The 22809-nt window shown below is 46.6% G+C and overlaps 1 protein-coding gene across 3 annotated transcripts in view; it reads left to right on the top strand.

The window, feature by feature from the left end:
• Positions 1-4303: 4303 nt before the first annotated feature.
• DDX11 (DEAD/H-box helicase 11) overlaps positions 4304-22809 on the top strand; it is a 44678-nt gene continuing 26172 nt past the window's right edge. For 2 of the 3 annotated variants that reach the window (XM_075069167.1, XM_032764032.1), the window contains exons 1-12: positions 4304-4427; positions 4949-5095; positions 7164-7400; positions 9754-9840; positions 11574-11731; positions 13214-13259; positions 14251-14358; positions 16599-16686; positions 18461-18666; positions 20132-20284; positions 20410-20456; positions 21585-21664. In XM_075069167.1, coding sequence (XP_074925268.1) covers positions 4386-4427; positions 4949-5095; positions 7164-7400; positions 9754-9840; positions 11574-11731; positions 13214-13259; positions 14251-14358; positions 16599-16686; positions 18461-18666; positions 20132-20284; positions 20410-20456; positions 21585-21664 — 1399 coding nt within the window. In that variant the 5' untranslated portion in view covers positions 4304-4385. Of the gene's footprint in view, positions 4428-4948; positions 5096-7163; positions 7401-9753; positions 9841-11573; positions 11732-13213; positions 13260-14250; positions 14359-16598; positions 16687-18436; positions 18667-20131; positions 20285-20409; positions 20457-21584; positions 21665-22809 lie in introns of all 3 variants that reach the window. The other variant, XM_032764023.1, reaches the window with a different exon arrangement.

Genomic DNA, 22809 nt, shown 5'->3' on the forward strand with positions numbered 1-22809 from the left:
TCATGGGTGAATACCCACTAGTGCTGCTTGCAACTGAGACAGAAATCTGTATACTTTATTAGGTATGTCTACTCAGATCAAGGAAGTGAGCCTCCCAGCTTAAGTCAGGCTATCAGGGCTCACACTGGCACTCTAAAAATAGCTCTGCAAACAGCGATTTGAAATTACAGCTTGGGTTCTGAAGCACAGGAATGGTGGGTAGGCTTCACAGCCTCATCTACACAGCCAGCTGAGTCTCTTGCCTGGGCTGGGAGGCTCACTTCAGCAGGTCTGGGAACACACTTTTTAGGTATTTCTACACTGTAATGCACGACCAGGCTCAAGCCTAACCCCCTTTACATCTACACCAATTTTGTGCGAACCCAGGGCTCAGATCCAAGGTCCCAGGACCCTGCAGAGTTGGAGGATCTGAGCTCAAGTTAAACTGGAACCCAGGGTCTGAGCTCTATTAATTTGCAGTGTAGATGCAGCCCTGCTTGATTCAGGTCCTGGGAGTCAGCTGGAAGTATCCCCCAATTCCGCAGGACAACTGCCTTAGTTCTCTCTAGCTCAATGGTTCATTGCACCACAACCCTTCTCACAACAATTACTACATGATCTGAGGCAGGACCAAAGCCTCAGCCCACCAGAGCACCACCATTGGAGGGGAGGGAGCAAAGCTGAACCTCATTGCTTCAACCCCAAGCTGGAGGCCTGTAATTTGAGCCCAACTGCCAAGGGCTGAAGCCAAAGCCTGATCCCTGCAGCCCAAGGCTAAAGCCCTTGGCTCATCTTTGGCCTCAAGCAGTGGAGCTCGGGTTTTGGCCCTGTGCCCCAGCAAGTCTAACTCCAGTCCTCGTGACCCCATTAAAACAGGGTTGTGGCCCACTTTGGGGTCCTGAGAAAACCCCTGCTTTAGCTCAACAATCTACAATCCACTCTACTGAAAGAAATCACCTATGCTTCGCCAGCAGCAGCAGTTCTGGTCAGCATTAACCCATTCTCTTCTGATCACTCGTCTGCAAGCATGCTCTCAGCCATCCTTCTGGGTTTGCAGTGGGGAGTGAAGCAAAATGTAAGTGCAGGCTGGATGGTAAAGTTTTCCAGTAGTACACCAGGGTCCTAGGGCAAGAGTGGCCACATTTTGGGAGAGGAGCACTAGGGACTTTGGAATATGATGATTTTGACTTAGGTCTGCATACCACCCTGGGGATGCCAGAGCCCTAGTTTTGAGCATGGGTTAGAAAAAAGTCTTGATATATGCTTAAATACAGCATAGAGATGCTCAAGCCCAAGGTTTCCTCTCATAGGTCATCTGACTCAGGTCTCACTAACCTTCATCTTACATTGCAGTGTACCCTTTGAAGCCAGTGGACATAGATCATGTAGTCCTCCCTAGCCCTCAGCCACTGACTGCCTAATACCGTCGGTGCTGCCTGCTGTTATTGCACAGGGTTTCCTTAACTGCTGTCCCAAATTCTTCCTTGGCCTAAATAGTCACATAACCGAAACGACACAATCAACTACATAATCCATTATTAACCTGAAAAAACCCTTCCCCAACCGGCATTAAACTACTACCAGATAAATGTTAAACCCGTTTGACCTGCTCTCCCCACTCCAGATCCTGATTCCCGTGGTCTAAGTTCCCGCTTCCTCGCCTGTTGTTCCCTCTATTCCTCCATTGTTTTTCCCTCTCCCTTTTATGTCCCTCGGCCCATTCCCCCAGCAAGGGGCCCTGCAGGGCCATCCTTAGCCATAGGCAGAACAGGCAGCCACCTAGGGCACCACTAGGTCTGGGGGCACCGCTCTGCCAGGAGCCTGGACAGATGGGAAGCAGTGGAGCATGTAAGAGCAGGGCTGCTGGGTCCTAGAGAGAGATGAATGGAGCACAGTCTGAGGGAGGGGATTGGCTGCTGGGTCTCTGGGAAGGGATGAGGGAAGGAACTCACCTGTAGGGTGACCAGATATCCCAATTTTATAGGGCCAGTCCCGATTTTGGGGTCTTTTTCTTACATAGGCTCCTATTCCCCCCCACCCCCGTCCCGATTTTTCACACTTGCTGTCTGGTCACCCTAAGTGGTGGTAATTGGTACCTATATAAGACAAAGCCCCAAATATCGGGACTGGCCCTATAAAATCAGGACATCTGGATCTGGACACCCTAGCTGGAAAGCGCGTCTCTCCCCCGGGCTGGCACTGATCCATCTCATCCGGGGGGAGCTGCACAGGGCAGGATGAGCTGCTGTGGCTTCATGGGTGACCGGTCCCTGAGATCAGATGCTGTGCTAATTTCACCATAGTCAGTTGGGTTGGCGGTGGTGCCCATTGGCATGTGATCGGACCTGAGGGTTTGCTGCTGCTGTTGCCACTCTGCACCCCAAGAGGTGGATTTTGGGGTCCTGCAGTTTTCCATCTGTCTCGTCCTCTACTGCAGCTGTTGGACCAGCAGGCTGGGGGATGAGCCAAGCATGAAAGCAGTACTGTGTTTCCATTTAGATTGTCATTTAACAAATTTGTTCGCCAAAAATGCTTGCTAACAATCCTGAATTCAATTTCAATATATTTTTTTTAAAAAAATCAATATCTTAGCCAAAAACAGAAAATTAAGTTGACAATTATTTGTGACAAGTTTGGTATGGGGAAGGGAGTAGGCCAGTTTTCATCAGAGAAACAAGAAATGTTGACTGACTTTCCTATAGCCCTGTTACTGCTAAATAGAGCCCTCCAACAAGTGTAATATGCTCATCTCCTTACTAATGTACAGAGAAGGGCTCGGCAACCTACAGCACACGTGCCAAAGGCTGAGCGGCTGACCCTACCACTGCTCTGGGGTTCCGGCGGCTGCCCCATTGCCACCAGGGGTCCTGGCCGCTGGCCCCAGTCAGCACCCACTCAACCCGCTGTCGGCCTGGGGTTCCATTCACTCAGCTGGTAGTGGGCTGAGCAGGACTAAATTCAACGAAATAGGAAAACAAGAGCAACTAATGACAAAGTGCAAGAACCTAGAGTAGTGGTCCCCAAACTTTTTAGTCCAGCGCCCGCCAGACAAAGGACCGTGGCAGTGGACGAGCATCCACCAAAATGCCGCCGAAATTCGGCAGCATTTCAGCAGCGACGCCTCTGGATGACGCTGCTTATCGGCAGCAAGTGACGTTATCCATAGGCATTTCAGCAGATGCTTGTCCGCTGGCCAGTACGCAGGCTGCGTTGGGGTCCCCTGACCTAGAAAGGCTCCTGAAGCATGGCTATCGTTTTGATTTAAATGGACTTGAACTGTATGAAGAATTGAGTATACTGTCATCCGTGTTGCCACATGCAAAATTGATGATGGACATTGTACAGTTTACTCATACCAGCAAACTTGTTGACGTATATCCTAAGGTTTACATTGCCACTTGTATTCTACTGACAATTCCTGTAACAACTAGCATCAGGAGAATGGAGTTTCTCAAAACTAAAGCTCATTAAAAACTATCTCTGCTCTACAAGGAGTCAGGAACACTTGACTGGTCTTGCTATTCTTGCAATCAAACAAGACACCACTTTGTCTTTGTCATACGATGACATTATTCCTGATTTTGCAGCCAAAAAAGCCAGAAAGATTGCTTTTAATTAAAAACAAATCCTTGTTTCAGTACCTCTTCATAGAAATTTCCAATAAAATGTTGACAAATTAAAAAAAATATATTATTTGCATCATTCTGTCAAATCAGAATTTTTTCTATAGTGCTACTTCTTTAGTGCTAGTCCATCAGAGTTACAATGTGCTTAACTACCTTAAACTGGTTTTAATAACATGCATGTGGGAAGTTTTCCAGTACTGTAAGCTTATGTTCGTGTTGCTAAGAGCAAGACGGGCACAGGGGCACCAGAAAGCCTAAGGAGGGCCCTGGGGCCCAGCACGGGTTGCACTAACGGAGGGATTTAATGCCCCTGCTCTGGGGGTTAATCCCAGGCTGCAGGCGGTGACTCCGCGCCGCTGCCCTGGCGCACTGGGAGCGGCAGCGCGGCCGGAGTGCAGCTGCGGGCTCCCCTGGCCACGGCTTGGCCCTGAACGGGAGCGGCCCATATGCAGATGAGAGGAGGCGCGAGGGGGCCTGCGCCGAAAACCGCGGGTGGGGGGGAGGAACATCGCTTGCAGAAAACGATGCTTTGAGGGCTCCTCGCCAGGCACGCGCCAACAGCCCGCGTAGCTTCATTCCTCGGTCTGCGCGTGCGCAGCACGGGGATTGGCAGGGTCTCCCTCTGCGAGAAACGTCTGACGTTGGCGCTGGAGCGAGGCCGACGTGATGGCGTCAGACGCAGGGGGCGATGGGAGGCCGCCTGACGTCATTGGCGCTTCGTTCGAAGTGGAGACTGTGGTGACGGGTCTGGTGCGGCCCCTGAGTGGCGCGCGTGGCGCCATGGAACCAGGGCGCGGAGCGGGAGCTCTGCCGGGCACGGAGGTGGGCACCAGGGCTGGCGGCAGAGCGGTGCCGGGGAGCGCGGCACCCGGCATGGGGCGGGGCTCGGGGTCGGGCTCGGGGCTGGCACTGGGGCTGGGCTGGGCTGGGAGGTCAGGCTTGGGGGCTGGCACTGGGGGCTGGGGGATCAGGCTCGGGGCTGGCGCTGGGGGATCAGGCTTGGGGGCTGGCACTGGGAGCTGGGGGATCAGGCTCTGGGGCTGCACTGGGGGCTGGGGGATCAGGCTCGGGGCTGGCACTGGGGCTGCACTGGGGGCTGGGGGATCAGGCTCGGGGCTGGCACTGGGGCTGCACTGGGGGCTGGGGGATCAGGCTCGGGGCTGGCACTGGGGCTGCACTGGGGGCTGGCAGAAGGGCTGGGGGGTCAGGCTCGGGGCTGGCACTGGGGCTGCACTGGGGGCTGGCAGAAGGGCTGGGGGGTCAGGCTCTGGGGCTGGCAGAGGTATGAGAGACATGCAGAACTGTGTTAGCACACTTCACATTGAATGTGTTTTCTATGCCAGAAAGCAGCTGGTGCAGCTCAGGGGAAGGGCCGGGTTAATTTCCCATTTCCTTACACTCCTTACTCCATCCAAGAGGATTTCATGGCCAACCTGTATGATGTTCTGGAGGCTGGCAAAGTCGGGATCTTTGAGAGTCCTACAGGGACGGTAAGCGAGAGCTGCATGTGGCTGAGCTTGTCCTGCATTTGAATATTGAAGAGACTGCAGTTAACAAACAGTACCCCCACTGCAAGCTGCTTCAGTATCCCTTTCAATCCTGTTTGGATCCAGAATTATTGAGTTGTCAGGGAGCGTAGAGCTGTTGATAGCCACCTTTGGCTTATAATTGTCATGGAGACAAGGTACAAACAAAAATATGAGAAACATGCTGGCAATAAAAAGGTTCTGCCTGGACAAACTACATCTAGGTCGGGGAATAACAGCAGTAGTCAGTCAATGGCCTGGAGAAACCTGGAAAGTAGTCATTCTGAAATAGGTCATAGGGTAGGTAGTAGACTTCAAAACTTGTACTAGTAATATGATATACTGTGGTAGCTTAAAAGTGCCAATGGAAATTTGAGTTGTACATTAAAAAGAATAAATCACACTGTATGGAAGCAATAGCTCCTGTCTGTATGCTAGTGATGAGAATATACCTGTAATAGTGTGTATAGATTGTTCACCTCAATACCAGAAAGATTTAAAGAGAATCAAAAATAAGTAGGAGTGGAAGGGACTGACTTAAGATGTAATCATAAAAGCATTAAAAGTGAAATGTGCCTTATATATAATGTAATTATGATTGTATTGTTCTCATTATTGCAAATACTACCGAGCCACATCTCTAGGGTTTGTCATCTAGCAGTGGACTAGTGCTTCTTCCTTATGGAAATCCTTCTTGTGAAACTTGTATTCATACATCTAGTTTTGAATCAGTGTATCTCCTCTTGTGAGTTTTCTATGATTATTTTTTTAATTGATTTTCTTAAAGAAACAGACGAGAAGTACAAAAAAGATAAAGGTCTTGCAGCTTGTATATATTTCTGAATACAATGTGCTTCATAGCAGAATTTATGCAATTACTCAATTTTACAGTTTGTCAAAAAGTCAGACCAAACAATACAAGACCAGACAATACAAGACCAGGCAACACTATATAGACACAACATGTGAGGGTGGAGATAACAATAATAAAACAGAAGAAGAAATACATGAATAGGGAGAGGAGGGAAGGAGGTAATGGGGGGAGGGAAAGAGAGGAGGAGTTAAATGGAATGGAGGTCTGGCATTCTTTGAGTCAACTCAGCATTTTTTTTTTTTTATCCAAACATATCTAGAAACGGGGTCCAGATTTCTTCAGATTCATATAATTGATCTCTATGGTGACAAGATATTCTTTCTTTGGCTGCTAACTCAGACAAGTCTGAGTATCACTGCTCTATTGTAGACATAAGTGTACTCCTCCATTTTTGTAAAATCACGCACTTCGTGATCATTGCAGTCCTCAGGAACCAAAAACTTTGTGGCAGAGTTAACACAGCTTAGCATATAAATAATGTAGGATATACTTTTTGTTGAGGTTTTGCTGCTGAAGCTGAGCAGTGTTTTCACTCATGTCCACCTCTTTCCACAGCTGCCTGGCTGTTGGACTATCCCATAGCATATGCCTTAGGGTTCCTATTTCTTATTACAATACCAGCAAACATCAGAGGCTAAGGCCTTTTATCTTGTGCAACCTCTATAGCAAGGGTAGGCAACCTATGGCACGCGTGCCAAAGGCGGCGTGCAAGCTGATTTTCAGTGACACTCACACTGCCCGGGTCCTGGCTACCGGTCCGGGAGGCTCTGCATTTTAATTTAATTTTAAATGAAGCTTCTTAAACATTTTAAAAACCTTATTTACTTTACATACAACAATAGTTTAGTTATATATTATAGACTTATAGAAAGAGACCTTCTAAAAATGTTAAAATGTATTACTGGCATGCGAAACGTTAAATCAGAGTGAATAAATGAAGACTCGGCACACCATTTCTAAAAGGTTGCTGACCCCTGCTCTATGGCATCCAGTACATTTTCAATAAAGTCTTTTGTTGTTTCAAGCATAACTTGAGATCCACAGAGGGATTTTTAACATAACAAAATATGTTTTGCCATTGGGATTATTTTAAGGGCTGTGATAACTCCCATTTCCACCATGTGTATTTGAATATTTTTGTTCTTTTTTTAATTGCAGGGAAAATCCTTGAGTCTTATCTGTGGAGCACTCTCTTGGCTCAGAGATTTTGAAGAAAAAAAGAAGCAGGAGGAGGCCCGCCTCCTTGCAGATGAACATAATGGACAAGACAAGCAACAACAGCCTACATCATGCAGCATGGAGGCCTCAAACTGCCAGGGCTCAGCAGGGGAGCTAGATTGGATAACTGAGTTTATGCAGAAAAAAGAAGAGCAGGCCATGGTGGACAGACTAAAGGTCAGGAATGCTTCTTTGTAGTCAGGATCAGTAGCAGTCTGTAAGGAACACAATGGACAGCATAATAGGAACAGGGAACTTTATAAAGTCAAATGTTCTGATCTGCTAAGCACTTGTAGCTGATCATATGTAAATGATACTTTTACTCTTGTCTCTAAGGACCATAGCAAGTGTCTCAATTAATATTCTTTTGATTATTAGTATAGGCAGGACATGCAGCTATTTACATGTTCATAACTTTCAGCTGTATTTCTGGAGAACATCCTCTCAATGAGCTGGAACAATGGCAGCTGAGAGGGACTTTCAGCTCCAGTGGTTTAAACCATTAGCTGAATGTTTCTGGTGTGTCTAACTGCAGTGAAACAAGACTGGCACACAGTGACCATAAACTGGTTTCAAAGATAATCCCATGTTAAAAATGGGAGGATTCCCAAACCCTCTCTGCACCAATGTCTGGTTGTGTCACTAGATGACAGAGATTGATGGTCACATGGCTCTTCACAGCCAGAAAGATCAGAAACTGTGCATGTGTGAGAGAGAACAAAAGCATAGGGTCTACAGCAGTGGTTCTCAACCTGTTTACCATTGTAGGCTGCATATGAAGCTCTCTAGGTGTTATATATATTGTGTGGATGCAGCCCACATACTACCTATATGGTCCTGAGGATGTCACATGGGCCGCAGCTGTGTGCTGATTGGCCCCAAGTGAGCTGCAAGTTGAGAACCACTGGTCTAGAAAAACATCTAAATCAGCAGATGCCCCTCAAATCATCAGAATTCACTGATTCCGGAAGTGCCTTAACCATATAGCAGATGGCTAACTGCTGTTTGCTGGCAATTGGAGGTATAAGCAGGGCTGGCCTTTGGGGTAGGCGGCTGGGGCTGTTGAACAGGGCGGCCCACCAGAGAGGGTGCTGTGCACTGGCCTGGCCTGGCGCTCCACTTGCGCACTGCGACCAAGCAGTTGCAGTGCTGCTTCCTCTCTCTCCCCTGCCCAGCATCCCCCCTGCATGGCCAGGACTGCCTTCTCCCTCCCCACTCCCTTCGTCCCTCTCCCCTTTGCCCCCTTGCTCTCGGCCAGCCAGCCGCCAGCTGAGTGCTCCTGCCAGTGAAGGCGGCTGAAAGGAGCCCTCAGCTGCTGTGGCCCCACCTCCTCCTCCCAGAGGCTTGTACCACTTGGTGGAGCCGGGGGGAAGGGGCGGAGGCTCGGTGGCAGGCCTGGGGGGTTTCTGGCTGCTTCGAACAGCTGGGCTCTCCTGTGGTGCGACCACCTGCCGCCTCCCTGGGCTCTTGGGCCCCTGCCAGGCCTGGGGCAGTGCTGGTGGGAGGATGTTGCACATGTGTGCAGAAGCCAGGGAGTGTGGGGATCTCGAACCATGCTGGGCAGGAGGTGGCACTGGCACCCAGTGGACAGACACCCTGACCAGTGGGTGCTCCTTGCTCCAGGTAAGCCCTCTCAGCACAAGACCTGCAGAGCATCTGGAGTTCTTTCGTCCCATCCTCTCACCAGTGCCCCTGGGGGAGACATAGTGCCTCCTGCCCCATCCCCCTGCCAGCACGCTTGGTCTAGGGAGGGATGTAGGTTGGGTCCAGTTTGGTCTGGGGAGGGATGTGGGTCTGGTTCAGTTCAGGAGGGTTGGTCTGGGGAGGGATGTGGGTCGGGTCCAGTTTGGTCTGGGGAGGGATGTGGGTTGAATCTGATTTGGAGGGTTGGCCTGGTCTTGTGGAGGGCACAGCTGGTCTTGATCCTAGTCTCTGTGTCTCTCTGCCTGCAGGGGAGGACTAACAAGATGAGTATGAATAATGATTCTTTTTTTTTTTTTTTTTTTTTTTACAGTATTAAAGTTCTTCATATTTTTAAAATGTTTTAAACAATTTTTAAATTCACCCCAATTTCATATGAAAATTAAATTCAAACCCTGGTAGTTAATGAGAAATGTGAAGGATGCGATAGTGTGATGGTTCCCTTTTAGTGGGAGCAGCACATGGCTGGTGCTTTGGCTTTTGTTAGCTGTACACCACCCCCCCACCCCGAGGAGGGGAACATGACCTGGATACAAGGAGCTCTGATTTTGCTCCTTGCTCCTCCCCCGCCTCCCCCAGCCCCTTAGGGTTGTGCAGGGCAGAGGAGCAGTGGTCCTGGGGGGGGCGAGCAGCAATGTCAGCTGCTTCATGCATGCAGGTCAGTTTCCCCATGTTGGTGCAGGAGTGGGTGTAGGGGTTAGGAGTGAAGGGGGTGTAGGAGGGGGAGCAGGTCTTCAGGGCAAAGGGAGGTTGGGGAGCCTAGAGAGGAATGCTGTTTGGGTTCTAAGCCTAAATTAGTAACTTGATCTATATACATCTTTTGTTTCAGGAAGAACAAATCAGGAGGAAGAAGCGAGAGGATCGTCTTGAGAATATTCGCCATAATGTGCAACTCAAATATGCATCAAAAAGAAAGGTGAGTTATCCAAGAGAGCAGAGGAATTTCTGTACCAGAGGTTCAAGTCCTGCTATCGCTTGTTCATACGTGTGCCTTTACGCTCATGAATATTCCCGTTGAAGTCACTGGGACTACTTGTGTGCGTAAGTGTTTGCAGGATTGGGGTGTTAGTCTTGGATTGTGGGTCACAAATTTTTGTCTGTGTTTGTTTTGGAAGCTCTCAAGATATGGGTGTGAAATGTGATTTTGATATGGAATATTGCCTGTGATTGCATTTGTATGCCTGGAGAGGAAGAGGCTGTACTTTGGTGGACTATACTCCCTTCTGTTGTCATCCTGTATGTCTACTTCTATTGTTTTCGAAAAGCTTTGTTATTTGGTTGCTTTGAAAATTCACTAAAAATAGTCCAAATGTGTTGGATTGTTATTTTTTTAAATAGTCTCTAGATTTGGGTTCAACGTCAGCTCCTGATTGTGGCAGAAACCCCCCCCCAAAACAGCTCCATGAAATTAATCTGAGGGTTTTTTATTGCATTTATTTATTTAGGTTCCCCTTTGGGAAACAATTACATCTATTGTCTTGCTTCACAAAGTGATATGTTAAGGTGGTTTGGAAATGGCCGTGCTTTGTGAATAGAGACAGTAGGTTTTATTTTTGCTCACTAAGAAGAGGGCTGGTAGGGGGGGCTGGTCTTAGTTCTCCCAGTTCTGAGCATCTAATTATGCATCTGGTTATGCTGTGGGCCAAAGTTTCAGAGACACCTGCTGAAATTTGCATACACTCATTCTGTGTGCCTGAGCAGGCAATTCTGTGTTCAGTTGCCTATTAGGAAAATATGCTATTATATAAATTGTTGGCATGCCTTCACCTGGAATACGTATTCAGTTCTGGTCACACCATCTCAAAGGATATAGCTGAACTAAAAAGAGTGCAGAGACAAAAAATAATTAGGTATAATAAAAAATTTCCATGTAAGGAGAGACTGAAAAAAAATGGAACTGCTTAGTTTAGACAAGAGACATATAACAATAAGGTGGAGTTACACAAAATAATGAATAATCTAGAGGTAGAGGATCAGGTGCTGTGTTTTCCCTTTTTCATGACACAGAAACAAGGGGGCATTCAATGAAACGGAAAGGTGATTAATTTAAAACTGATAAAAGCCCCCCTTTTTACAGAGCACAAAATTAAGTCATGGAACTTACTTCCATAAGATATATTATTGATGACGGTTTCAGTAGAATCCATAAAAGAGGTTAGATACTTCTAGGAATAAGAACATCACAATGTTTTTGTTTTGTTTAAGCTGTAAGGGATATAAGGATATGGAGTATGCTTCAGGACATAAATCAACCACTAGAAGCTTGGAGCTAGGAGAAAATTCATTTATGGACAGTTTATGATCTACTACATGCTTTTTTGCACACTACTTGTACAGTACACTGTCTTGTACTGGCCCCTGTCAGACAGGATGATGGACTAAATGGACCACTGGTATGATCTGGTATGTCGGTTACTTATGGGCAGTTCTGCACATAAGTACTTATTTTTGCACATCTGTTCACTGCACAAGCACATCTGTATTGTCTGTCTTGTACTGACTGCATCCTGTGGTGCTGTTCTGCTGGGGATGTGGATGAATCCTGTTCCCTCCGTTCTGTAAGAGACACTGCTGCCCTATGAACTATCTGTTGTACGGAGTGGTGCTCTCTGTCTTTGAGTGAATGATAGTTCTTTGTGTTAATTTCAGAGGCTTGAAGATGATGAGACGCAGCGGCTGCTCCAGCTCAGTAAGGAGATCTTGTCGACGAAGTTAGGGTCAGATGTTCTAGAGCAGCTGGATCACGAGGAGGAGGAGCTGATCCTTGCCGAGTATGAGAGTGATGAGGAGAAGAAAGTGGAATTGGGGTAAGGGTTGGGAGTGGGTGATTCCTTGCCAGGGACTTGCTGCTTGTATCGCGTTCAGATAGTGATAATGATGTGGGGGGGGTTCTAGTTTTCTGGTTCCTGGGATTCTTTTGTGGAAACTCAGGCATCCTTGTTTTAGATCTAAATGTATCTCTCTGTCACATAAATCTGGAGTTTCTCCCCTATGTGGTCCTTGGAAGTTACAATCTGTATTTCCATGTTATTACATGAACCCCGAAGGCTTTTGTTCAGCTGGATCAGCTTCATGCTGACAGCACTGTGGCTTGAACTCTGATCTGAAGAAGTGCATCTTATCTGGAATGTGTAGAGCCATTTACTTCATCCAGGCCTGTTCCCCCACATAAATCCTCTGAGTGCTGGGTAAATGACTTGAGTTCAAATTCCTTACATCAGAGAAGCAAAATACTCCTCAGGGTGTCAGTAAAAGATGTTAATCCTGCAGATTAGCACTGACAGCTTTTGAGGCTCTAGCATTTAAAAAGAAGACAGGAACATCTTGCAGGACACTGAACCTCTGCATAAAAACCACACACAATCTCTCTCTCATATAAACACAGTTTTCCTTTGGCATCTGGATTTCAGTTTAAACCATGTGTTACCAGGGAAAAACAAAACACACTTAAAATTTGGATTTACCAGCAAGTATAATAAATACTTATATAGCACTTTCCATCTGAATAAATCCAGAGCACTTATTAAAATACATGTAAATGGAATTGCTTTGCCTAGCACTAAAGTGCAGTCACTTCTGGGGTAACCAGGCCCGCACCTGGAGCGTATGTTGTTATGCAGTAGTATGGGAAGTAGATGATTTTAGTCAAAGACACTAGGGCAAATACCTATTTGCCCAAAAATACCTTTGATTCTTTACTGAACGCGGAGAGCAGATGGTACCTCAGTTTCATCCTAAAGGCTCAAACAGATGGCAAACTGCATCAAATTCTGTTTAAAACTTAATGCCTACACCACTCAGCCATGCACTCTGGTTTATTTTAACACCTTTTGGAGACTCTCGTGTATTAGATTTTTGGCTCACCTGACCTCTGTCTCTGCTTTGTGTGCATACATATGTGTTTGAGGTTTCATTTTAAATCGTGTAGCAAGGAATATTGTGGAACTGATAAGCAGGGGCCTGGAGCTCATGAGCTAGTAAATTCTCATAAACTCTGTAAAGTGCCTAATAAAGAGAGTGCCAAAGAATGCTCAGGTTAGTGCTGGATACTGGAGTCGTAATTGCTAAAAAGTGCATGTTTGACCCCTGATTGCTGTTCATCAGACTTACAGGCCACTTCTAGAAAAGCTGACTTTAATACAGCTAATGGTTCAGGAGACTGAGGTTTTTCCTGAGCTGATGCTGCCACCTCACTCGAAGTCACCTTCTCATGGGTGAGCACTGTATATGAGACATATCTTTTGGAGAGCTGCTGAAAGAAAACGGTTTTGTTTTCCCCACCCCCGCAGGTTGGATGAAGATGATGATGATTTGGAGGAGGAGCATGTGACCAAGGTAAGATGTGGAGAGGCCTTTAACGCTTCCCCTTTACAATGTGTGGAAAAGAAGAATTAAAGTTTCTTTAGAGCTACAGTGTGATATGGGACAGTGGGATCTAAGAACCGGGTATCTGGATTACTCCTCAACCTGTCAAAAGCAGCTTTGTGGATACCACTGCCCAGCTAAGGGGATCTCTGCCACCATCTCCTTTTGAATTATACTGGCTGTTTAGGCAGCTTACTCTGCTGAGATCGCTAGGATTTCTTCCCTGAAGTCACCGTAAATGCACACTACTGAAAATGGCCATTAATTACTTTTAAGAGCCACTGCTTGCTTGCCACTTGGTTCTCTAGTGCCTGGACTGGTGGAGCATGCTGCTGTGTCCCCTGGAGAGTCTCTCTGAAACTTGGGAGAAATGGCAAGAATCTCTTAAATTTTATCTTAGCAGGTATTTTTTCCTCTGCTTTACTCCTGTTAGTAAGAGACAATGCTAGAATCTGCTGGCCCCTGACAAGGTTCAGCCTTTGAAAGAACACCTGATACACAAGGCAGGAAATGCTTTATTAAATTTCCCAGCACTGTGTGGGGGCTATTTGAAATCTAGTCGCACATTGACTCCTTGGTTAGATTGGGAGACACAGATGTCACCTTTCACTGCTAGGCTGTATTGTAGATAACTTGCTACCCGCATGTCCCCTGGCATCTGGGTGTGGCATAGGGAGTCTGCAACTTGACAGCTGTTAGGTTTGGTCCTCAAAGGTGGGATGCTAGTTCCAGAGGCTGAACCCACCTACTGAGTCACGCAGTGCCTTATTTTGCTCAGGATATTCGACAGCCAAAAGATGGTCCTGTGTGCGGTCATGAGGTCTTCAAGCATCCAATGAGTCTGTCTCAAAGTCCCCTCTGTCCAGGTTTTGAGGTCTTTCCCATCCAGATTCTCTCATGGCAGGGTAGGCAGACAGCCCTCCTTGAGTTCCTCCAGTCTTCCTTTTCTTTTTCATCACAGATTTACTACTGCAGCCGCACACACTCCCAGCTGGCTCAGTTTGTGCATGAAGTTCAGAAGAGCCCTTTTGGTGAGGAGATACGGCTGGTGTCACTGGGGTCCAGGCAGGTATGCAGCACTCTGAGATGGTTCCCAGGGGAATTGAAATGCTGTCTTACAAATACAACAATCCTTCTTGAAATCCCGGGAGATGTGTGTGGTATGGCGCTATGTCACTAGTAAACACCTAGTAAAAATACTTGAGACTCACTTCCTCAGGTGCCCAGATTTTGCTCCTCTGAAAGTGACATTAGTGATGCATGAGCTTAGCTTAGATTGCCAGAATCAGTGCGAATACTAGCTACCCTAATCTTTTTAATTTGGCATTGTGGTGGTGCCGTATGCCCCACCATGAGCTTGGTGTGACGCCCTGCTGAAGTTCCCAGAACTGTGAGCCACTGTGTTACCCCTCTGAGCCTCAGCAAGTGAGAGCTTTGCTGCTGCTAAGCAGTGTGTCAGCTCCCTGACATGCCAGCTTGTCTGCCTTGCCAGCAAACTCTTTGGGACTCTGCCAGCCCAAACCTTGCCTAGCAGGTAACAGTCAGTGAACTCCAATTCCTGAGTTTTGCAGGGACCTCTTTCTCTGCAATGCTCCGCCCTTGCTGTAGCACCCACAAAATCTTACCAAGTTTGCTGCTGCTTTCAAAGTACACAGCATCTTACTAACCTAACTGGGGTTGACAAACCCCCCTTCTCAGTGAAAGCACTGAGTTGGTTTATGATAAAAGTAAAACAAGTTTATTAACTTGTGGCATACGTTTAAGTGACACCAAGTATAAGGATAGAAATGGTTACCAACAAATAAATGCTTCTAGGACTCAAACTTAATTTCAGCAAGTTACAATCTTTGCCTATGCTGTTTTCTCACCTATACTCCGTTCCCAGAGACTTCAACCCCCTTGGCTGAAGGATCCATTATTCTGTGACTTCAAGAGCTCTAGCCTCATTAGTCCCTCAAGTGAAGGATGCCAAAATGGCTTTTTTCCTTTCTGCTTATATCCTCAATCCCTTCTTGGGGCTCAGCTTGCTGTGTCCACCAGGGAGCTGATGCCATGTTCATGTTTGCAGTCTCTCTCTCCTCTCCCCCCTCCCCCCTCCCCTTGAGTTAGTAAAGTGACTATCTTCTCACTTACTAGTTTGATGGCTGTGTTTGCGTTTTTTATGTAAATGTACTTTCACTATCTCTCTTTGCTCAACTGACATTGGAGACTCATTAAAGCAGAAGGGACCGCATTCCTTTCTCTGAGGTGGGGGTGACTTAGGCTTTCTCTGCCAAACACATCTTAAAAACACATTTCCAGCACATATGTATAACTTGTCATAGCTCACCTGTACATACGTGACCCAGAATTAACCACCAGTGTGTTACTAGTTTGCTTTATATGATACTTTTTAGATGCAGATTATGACAACAGTGCGTTAGGTGTAGTATGTCCAGCCAGACAAGAGTTGCTGACACAGTGTAATAAACCAACAGTGGGTCTCTGTGTCACACTTGGATCAAGTACTGGAACCTGTAATCTCTAGAGGTGAACCTCTATATTAAAAATTAGAGCACCCAGGGGCCACGTTTGGCCCATGGACTGTGCTTTGGCCACCCTTGTCATACATTCAAGAACCTTGCCTTCCTCTTCTACTTTGGGGACGTCACAAACATCAGAAGTGTTAGAAGAGCAGTTCCTTGCTTTGTTTTGCTATTTCTGCAGGTTCTGATGTAAATGGGAAAAGCACAGAGCCATGGATGCAGGCATAGACCATCTTTGGGGGACCTCTCTTTTTGTTTTGGTCTGCTTGCTGGTTTATAAACTTTATGGTGGTGTATAGGAGATTTGGTAACTCGTTCCTGAGTAAGGCAAACTATGCACACCTGGCAGCATCCATATACTGTAGAACAGTGGTTCTCAACCAGGGGTCTGGAGGCTGCGAGCAGGTTTCAGGGGGTTTGCCAAAATAAACCAGAGAGCATGGCCAGTGTAAGACTCACTGGGATCTGGGGCTGAAGTCTGAGCCCCACCGTCCTGGGATGAAGCCGAAACTCAAGCAACTTAGCTTTGCAGGTCCCCTATGGCGTGGGGCCCGAGGCAGTTGCCCTGCTTGCTGCTCCCTAATTCCAGCCCTGGCTTTTAATCTGCTGGTGGCAGAGGAGGGCCATGGGGTTTTTAATAGCATGTTGAGGGGGACTCAGAAAGAAAAAGAAGAGCTTTCCAGTTTCCTGGGCTAGTCTTAGATAGACTGTCATAAAGGAAATTATACCTTGCAAATGAAAGTGAGAACACATAACAGCCTCTCTCATTCTGTTTCTCTCTAAGAACCTCTGTGTGAATGAGGAGGTGCGCCATTTGGGGGCTGTCCAGCTGATCAATGACCGCTGTGTGGAAATGCAGAAGAACAAACATGGTATGAACACTTCCTAACTTGGACTGCTGGGGAAGCAACTGCTACTGCAATCAGTGTGAACACTTTTCCAGTGCAGTGCGCTTTGTCTGGCTGCTGATAGAGTAGCCTATGGGGGTACAAGGGGCTTTCTTTAAATGCTGCTGTTTCCCATATGGGAAGTGGGGCTTGTCTCTCTAAGCCAGTTAGGCTGTGTCTTGGGGGTATTTGTTTCAAAGGGAGAGGGTGTCATTTCCAGCTGAACTTTGGAGCTTTGTGAACGGACAAGTGGAGATCCAGAGCGATGCTTCAGTGAGTGGAAGGTTGTATTGTAGATATGGGAAAGAGTTGTCTAGAATAGGAGCTAGAAGTCAGGAGATCTTTTTCTTTTTTCTCCTAAATCTATTCCCAGCTCTGCCACTGAGGACAATCTTTCCCTAAACTACCATCCACCAAGATGCTCACTTTTTAGCTCCCTAGAGCAAGACTGACAAGAATTCCCTGAGCTCGTTGGCCTTTAACATCAGTGGTGGTAGGGTAGGTTGTGAGCCAGAGTTCCTGCTTCCTGTCCTGGGCCAGCCCCGGAGCTTATCAGCTGCACTTGGAATGTTCCACTTGGATTCTTCTTGACCATAATTGGTGATGGACCTTGCTGCAGAAGCCACACCTTCAATACTAGCTGCTCCGGCTCTTCTTCTGCATTACTCAAAGCCGTTGAGTCGCCTTTTAAAAATTCAGCTTAGCCTTCCCGTCAGGTCCACTAAGGACATCGAATTTTCTCGATGAGGCTTTTGGTCTGTGATTGTTTTGGTTATCCTCACTCGCCCATTCCATCTTCCTTTGGAGTTTAGAGATTATCTTTATTGACATGGGATCATATTTTCAAAAGCAGCTAAGTGACCGAGGAGGCCACGCCCCACTGAAATTCAGTCGGACTCAGGCACTTTTGAAAGCATTGCCCTCAGTGATGCTTTTTGCACTTTGCTTTTTGTTCTGAAGCATATTTTTGATTCTGGAAACTTTCACCAGTTGTGTAATTGGAATTGACTTGAATGTACCGAGTGCACTTGATATTCTGGTGATAGGCTTTGTACAGGCACCTGGATGGAATAGAATAGAAAAGTCAAGTGCTCAGTGTGTGGTAGCTTGTATTGCTCCCTGCTATGACTGCCCTTAAGAGCTAAAAGATCCTTTTTTAAGAGCTTGGAGAGTTCTAGGGAGAGACTGGAGGGAGTGAGAATCCTGTGGGAATGATATCTTCAGAGAAGCAGAACTAGTCAGATACCCCCTCCTCTCCCCACCTCACAAGGGTGTGGAGATCCTTTGAGACACTTGTGCTCATTGAGTTCTTTGAATCTGTCACTGCAATCGGGAGGATGTTGAGTGGAAGGTCCTTGTGTTTGTAACTCCCTACTGCTACTAGAGGCGATCAGAGTGATCCCCAGTACGAGCATTTTTACAGTCTGTTGTTGAAGCCAGCTTGTGATAATATCAGAAGCTGCACAATCGTGTGGGGGTGAGAAAAGAAGAAAAAATTCCAAGTGGCTAAATCTCATGATAGCAAGAGCAGGATCCACTGGGAACAATACTATGTGCAAGTCTTAATTCTCTGTTCAGTGTCTCGATAGTACAGCACTGGGCACTATATATACAGCAGGTAGGTAGTGGATGGTCAGATGTGTTGCAAAATCTACTTTGAAATCCCTGGATGAAAGGTGCTATAAAGATGCAAAGTAATTGTCCTGACTCTTGTGAACGTTGCTTATACTCACAGTTCCTTTCTGCCTCCTGCACTCAGGGAAGAAGAGTGAGGGAGAGGAATCAGAGGGGAAGAAAAGGCGTGTGAGCCGGGCTGTGTGTCCATTTTACTCCTATGAGCAAATGCAGTTTCTCCGGGATGAGGTTCTAGTCAAGGTGAAAGATATTGAGCAGCTGGTGGCCTTGGGCAAGGAGACTAAAGCCTGTCCATATTATGGGAGTCGCTATGCCATTCCTGCTGCCCAGGTGAGAAGCTAGGGCTGTTGGTGAGGAATAGCTCCCTAGCACCAGAAAATAAACCAACTCGCTTGTTCTCTGTAATGCTATATTCCTCAGGTTTCCTGCTGACCATGTCAACCAAGAACTGGAAAGTTGAGTGTTTTCTACACGTCAGCAAAATTAGATCTGATCGAAAAACAGAAAATCCAATATTTCAGCTTTGGTTTCAGTCCCATTTTTGGGACAAAAAGTCAAAGTATTGAAACTTGTCTTGGAATGAAAAGTTCTGAAAGATTTGGAAATATCTAAATATTTTTGTTTCACTGTTTGTGATTGGAATGAATTGTTTCAATGTTCATGAATTGAAATATTTTATTGTTTGATCAAAAATGAAACGTTTCTGGTTGTTTCCGCATTATTCTCTGGCTACCAGGGTTGCCATGGAGTCTCATGGGAGTTGTAGTTCAGATGCCTCAGACTCCCATTTCTCAGCATGAGTCAGGACTATGTCTTCCATGTTCCACCTTGTTCCTGGGAAACCCAGGATGCACATAGCAGCTTGGCTAGGTGAGAACGTGGTGTGCCATGGGACATGTAGTCTGGCTGGGGAGCCAGCCCGTGAGAAAAGGGGGGCATGAGGCACACAAAGTCCAACTCCCATGGTCCACGGTGGTGACTCGGCTGATGTTGGGATGAATGTTAAATTGACTCACAATGAAACTTTTTGTTTGCATTTTCCTGAAGGAAAACTGAAAAATTTCAGCAAAACTGACCCATTCCCATGGAAACGCAGAAACCAAATTCCCTACCAGCTCTAACCAAAACGTAGAGCTAAATATAGTCCTTTGGAGGAGTGGGAGAGGAGGAGAGTGGTTAGAGCAGAGGGTTGGGGATCAATGCCACTATTTAATTGTGATGTGGTGGAATTCATTTAGTCTCTCTGTGCCCAGTTTACTCTCTATAATACCTAGCTCTCTTACCAGGGACATGGTAAGGCTTACTTAATGCTTGTCAGGCATTTTGAGATACTTGGCTGAAAGGTGGCTTATAAGTGCAAAGTGGTATTTGCAATGGTACTCTGGTGCCAGCCTTGACAGGGGAAGACAGTCTGAGCCATTTCCATTGCTCGCTGTGTGTTTCTGTGAGAAGAATTTCTCTGTGACCATCTAAAAACATGAGAATTTGTGAAAGGCATTCATCCGCAGGTTCCTTGCTAAAATAGCGTTTTTAATGTAAATACTTTGGGGGAAACACGTATCCAGTGGCTAGAGCATGGGAGAGGCAGTTGGAAAACCCGGCTTCTCTTACCAGCTCAGCTGTTCACTTGCTGTGTGATCTTGAACAAGTCCCCTTGCCTCTTTCTACCTCTGTTTCGTATCCATAACGAAAGGGAGTAATATTACTTACCTGCTTTTGGAAAGCCCTTTGTAAACGTCCACTATTCATACTACTAAAATAGTCAGGTCATTTAAGGCTTGAGTTTGTCCTGCAGCTGGTGGTGTTGCCTTATCAGATGCTCCTGCATGAATCTACCAGATGTGCTTCTGGGATCAAATTGAAGGATCAGGTGGTGATTATTGATGAGGCCCACAATCTGATAGACACTATAACCTGCATCTACAGCGCTGAAGTCCGTGGCTCTCAGGTGAGTCAGGCACTGGAGGTCACTACTCTGTTAACCACTTTTGTGTTCTGTATCTAGTAGGTTGCCACCTGTAATGGAACCCAGAATTTATGGAGTTGTTAATACCAATTCTGTTTCTGTTGTAGCTTTGCTGTGCCCACTCCCAGCTGCTGCAGTACATGGAACGATACAGGTGAGGATCCCAGAGAGGAACAGCCCCACAGCTGCAAGCAGAGGAGATGCCAAAGCTTATTCCTCTCTCATCTGCAGGGCCTTGTCCTGCTTTTCCCATGTGGAAGGCTATTTGTACTAATGCTCTGAGAGATGAAAGGAGAGTGCTGGTTTACTAGCTCTGTTTGGAACCTTTGTAAGCCTGGTTCCAGGGTTGGTATTATACAGCAAGGGTGGACATTTTAGCATGTGTGGCTTTTTCTCGTTCTCTTAATTTCTTTCCCAGTTTCTCCCTCTACTTTCTACTTTGGTAGCCACATGCTGTGCCATAAGCTCCAGTTTAGTTTTTCGCATCTCTCCCAGGCCTTGACCCTTCGTGTTTTAGCTGCCTTTGTGGCTGAAACAGAATGAATTTTGGTGACCTCCAAGGCAGAATTTGTGTACAGAGTATTAGCCCTGTCCAAAGCTTGTATCAGGCTTACCAGCTCTACAGTGATTGTTGCATATAGGGTTAATAATTGTGTATTTGTCTGGCACAGTGGATCTCACACTTTTTTTACTGGTGACCCCTTTCACATCTCAAGCCTCTGAGTGTGACCCCCCCCCCCTTATAAATTAAACACACTGTTTAATATATTTAACACCATTATAAATGCTGGAAGCAAGTGGAGTTCGGAGTGGAGGTTGGCAGCTCACGACCCCCCCCATGTAATGACCTCATGACCCCCTGAGGGGTCCCGACACCCAGTTTGAGAACCCCTGGGCTAGCACCTAGCACAGTGGGGCCTAAATCCTCATTGGGCTTTGGGCACTACTGCAATATAAATAAATTAACCTAACCGGTGAGAGAGGAAAAAGTCAGTGCTAGAAACTGTTAAACACTTGGACTCTTGAAGTGACATCGCTGGGTAGTGCAGTGATTCTGGCACCTGTGAACACTTGGCCAGGGCTTTCTGGGGTTTGTCCCTTGCACACAAACTGGAAGAGTGAGTCCAAGAGAAAACTGTGTCTTCGTTCTCATCTCCTCATGATTAAGAAATGAAGTTGGGCTGATCAGCTTGTTGGCTTGTGTTTGGGACTTGGGAAGCTGTGTGTTATAGTCCCTGTGGGCCATTCATTCTGCTGTTTAATACCATCAACTATCTCACAGGAAACGTCTGAAGGCAAAAAACCTGATGTACATTAAACAGATTCTGTATTTGCTGGAGAGGTTTGTGTCCATACTAGGAGGTAAGAAAGCTTCCACTTCCATTGATGTTCCTAAGACTCTGAGCTGACTGGTGGTTCCTCAGAGTGTAATTGCCTCCCCTCTCTCTCCCTGTGGCTTTTGCAAACTGTTTGTATCCTAGCTCTATCACCTGCTAACTTTTTTTGTCAGCCTGTTCTGCAAATTGGGGATGTTGACTGTTGGATCCCCCTGAAGCTTGCCACCGCTTTCATTAAAAGGAGGCAGCAGGTTATGCTGTACATCACTGGGGAAAGGTCTTTTTTTCCTGTATTCCCAACAATTTCTCAGATTTGAGTGATAGGGGAATTAAGGGTGCTAAGTTACTAAGATGGCAGACAGATATTACAGTGATGAGCGTGGCCTAAGAGCCTGAATAAAACAGAATTGCTGTACTAGTAAGCAGTGAGACCCTTTGCTTTGGCAGACTCTTAACCATCAAGTGAATTTCTCTTTATGATTAATGATCAGGAGGATGGTGTGGGCTGCACCCTCAGCAAGTTTGCAGATGACACTAAACTGGGAGGAGTGGTAGATAACACTGGAGGTTAGGATCGGATACAGAGGGACCTAGACAAATTAGCGGATTGGGCCGAAAGAAATCTGATGAGGTTCAACAAGGATAAGTGCAGAGTCCTGCACTTAGGAGGGAAGAATCCCATGCACTGCTGCAGACTAGAGACTGAATGACTAGGCAGCAGTTCTGCAGAGAAAGACCTAGGTGTTATAGTGGACAAGAGGCTGGATATGAGTTGACAGTGTGCCCTTGTTGCCAAGAAGGCTAATGGCTTTTTGGGTTGTATAAATAGGAGAACTGTCAGCAGATCCAGGGATGTGATCATTCCCCTCTATTTGACATTGGTGTCATCTGGAGTACTGTGCCCAGTTTTGGGCCCCACACTACAAAAAGGATGTGGAAAAATTGGAAAGAGTAGAACAGGGAGCAACAAAAATGACTAGGGGGCTGGAGCACATGACTTACGAGGAGAGGCTGAGGGAACTGGAGGCTTGGCTACACTTGAGAGTTACAGCGCTGGTGGTGGCTTTACAGCGCTGTAACTTACTCCCCGTCCACACTGGCAAGGCACGTACAGCACTGTATCTCCCTGGCTACAGCGCTGCATGTACTCCACCTCGACGAGAGGAATAA

This window comes from Chelonoidis abingdonii, chromosome 1 (assembly GCF_003597395.2).
Source record: "Chelonoidis abingdonii isolate Lonesome George chromosome 1, CheloAbing_2.0, whole genome shotgun sequence".
Classification (NCBI taxonomy): Eukaryota; Metazoa; Chordata; order Testudines; family Testudinidae; genus Chelonoidis; species Chelonoidis abingdonii.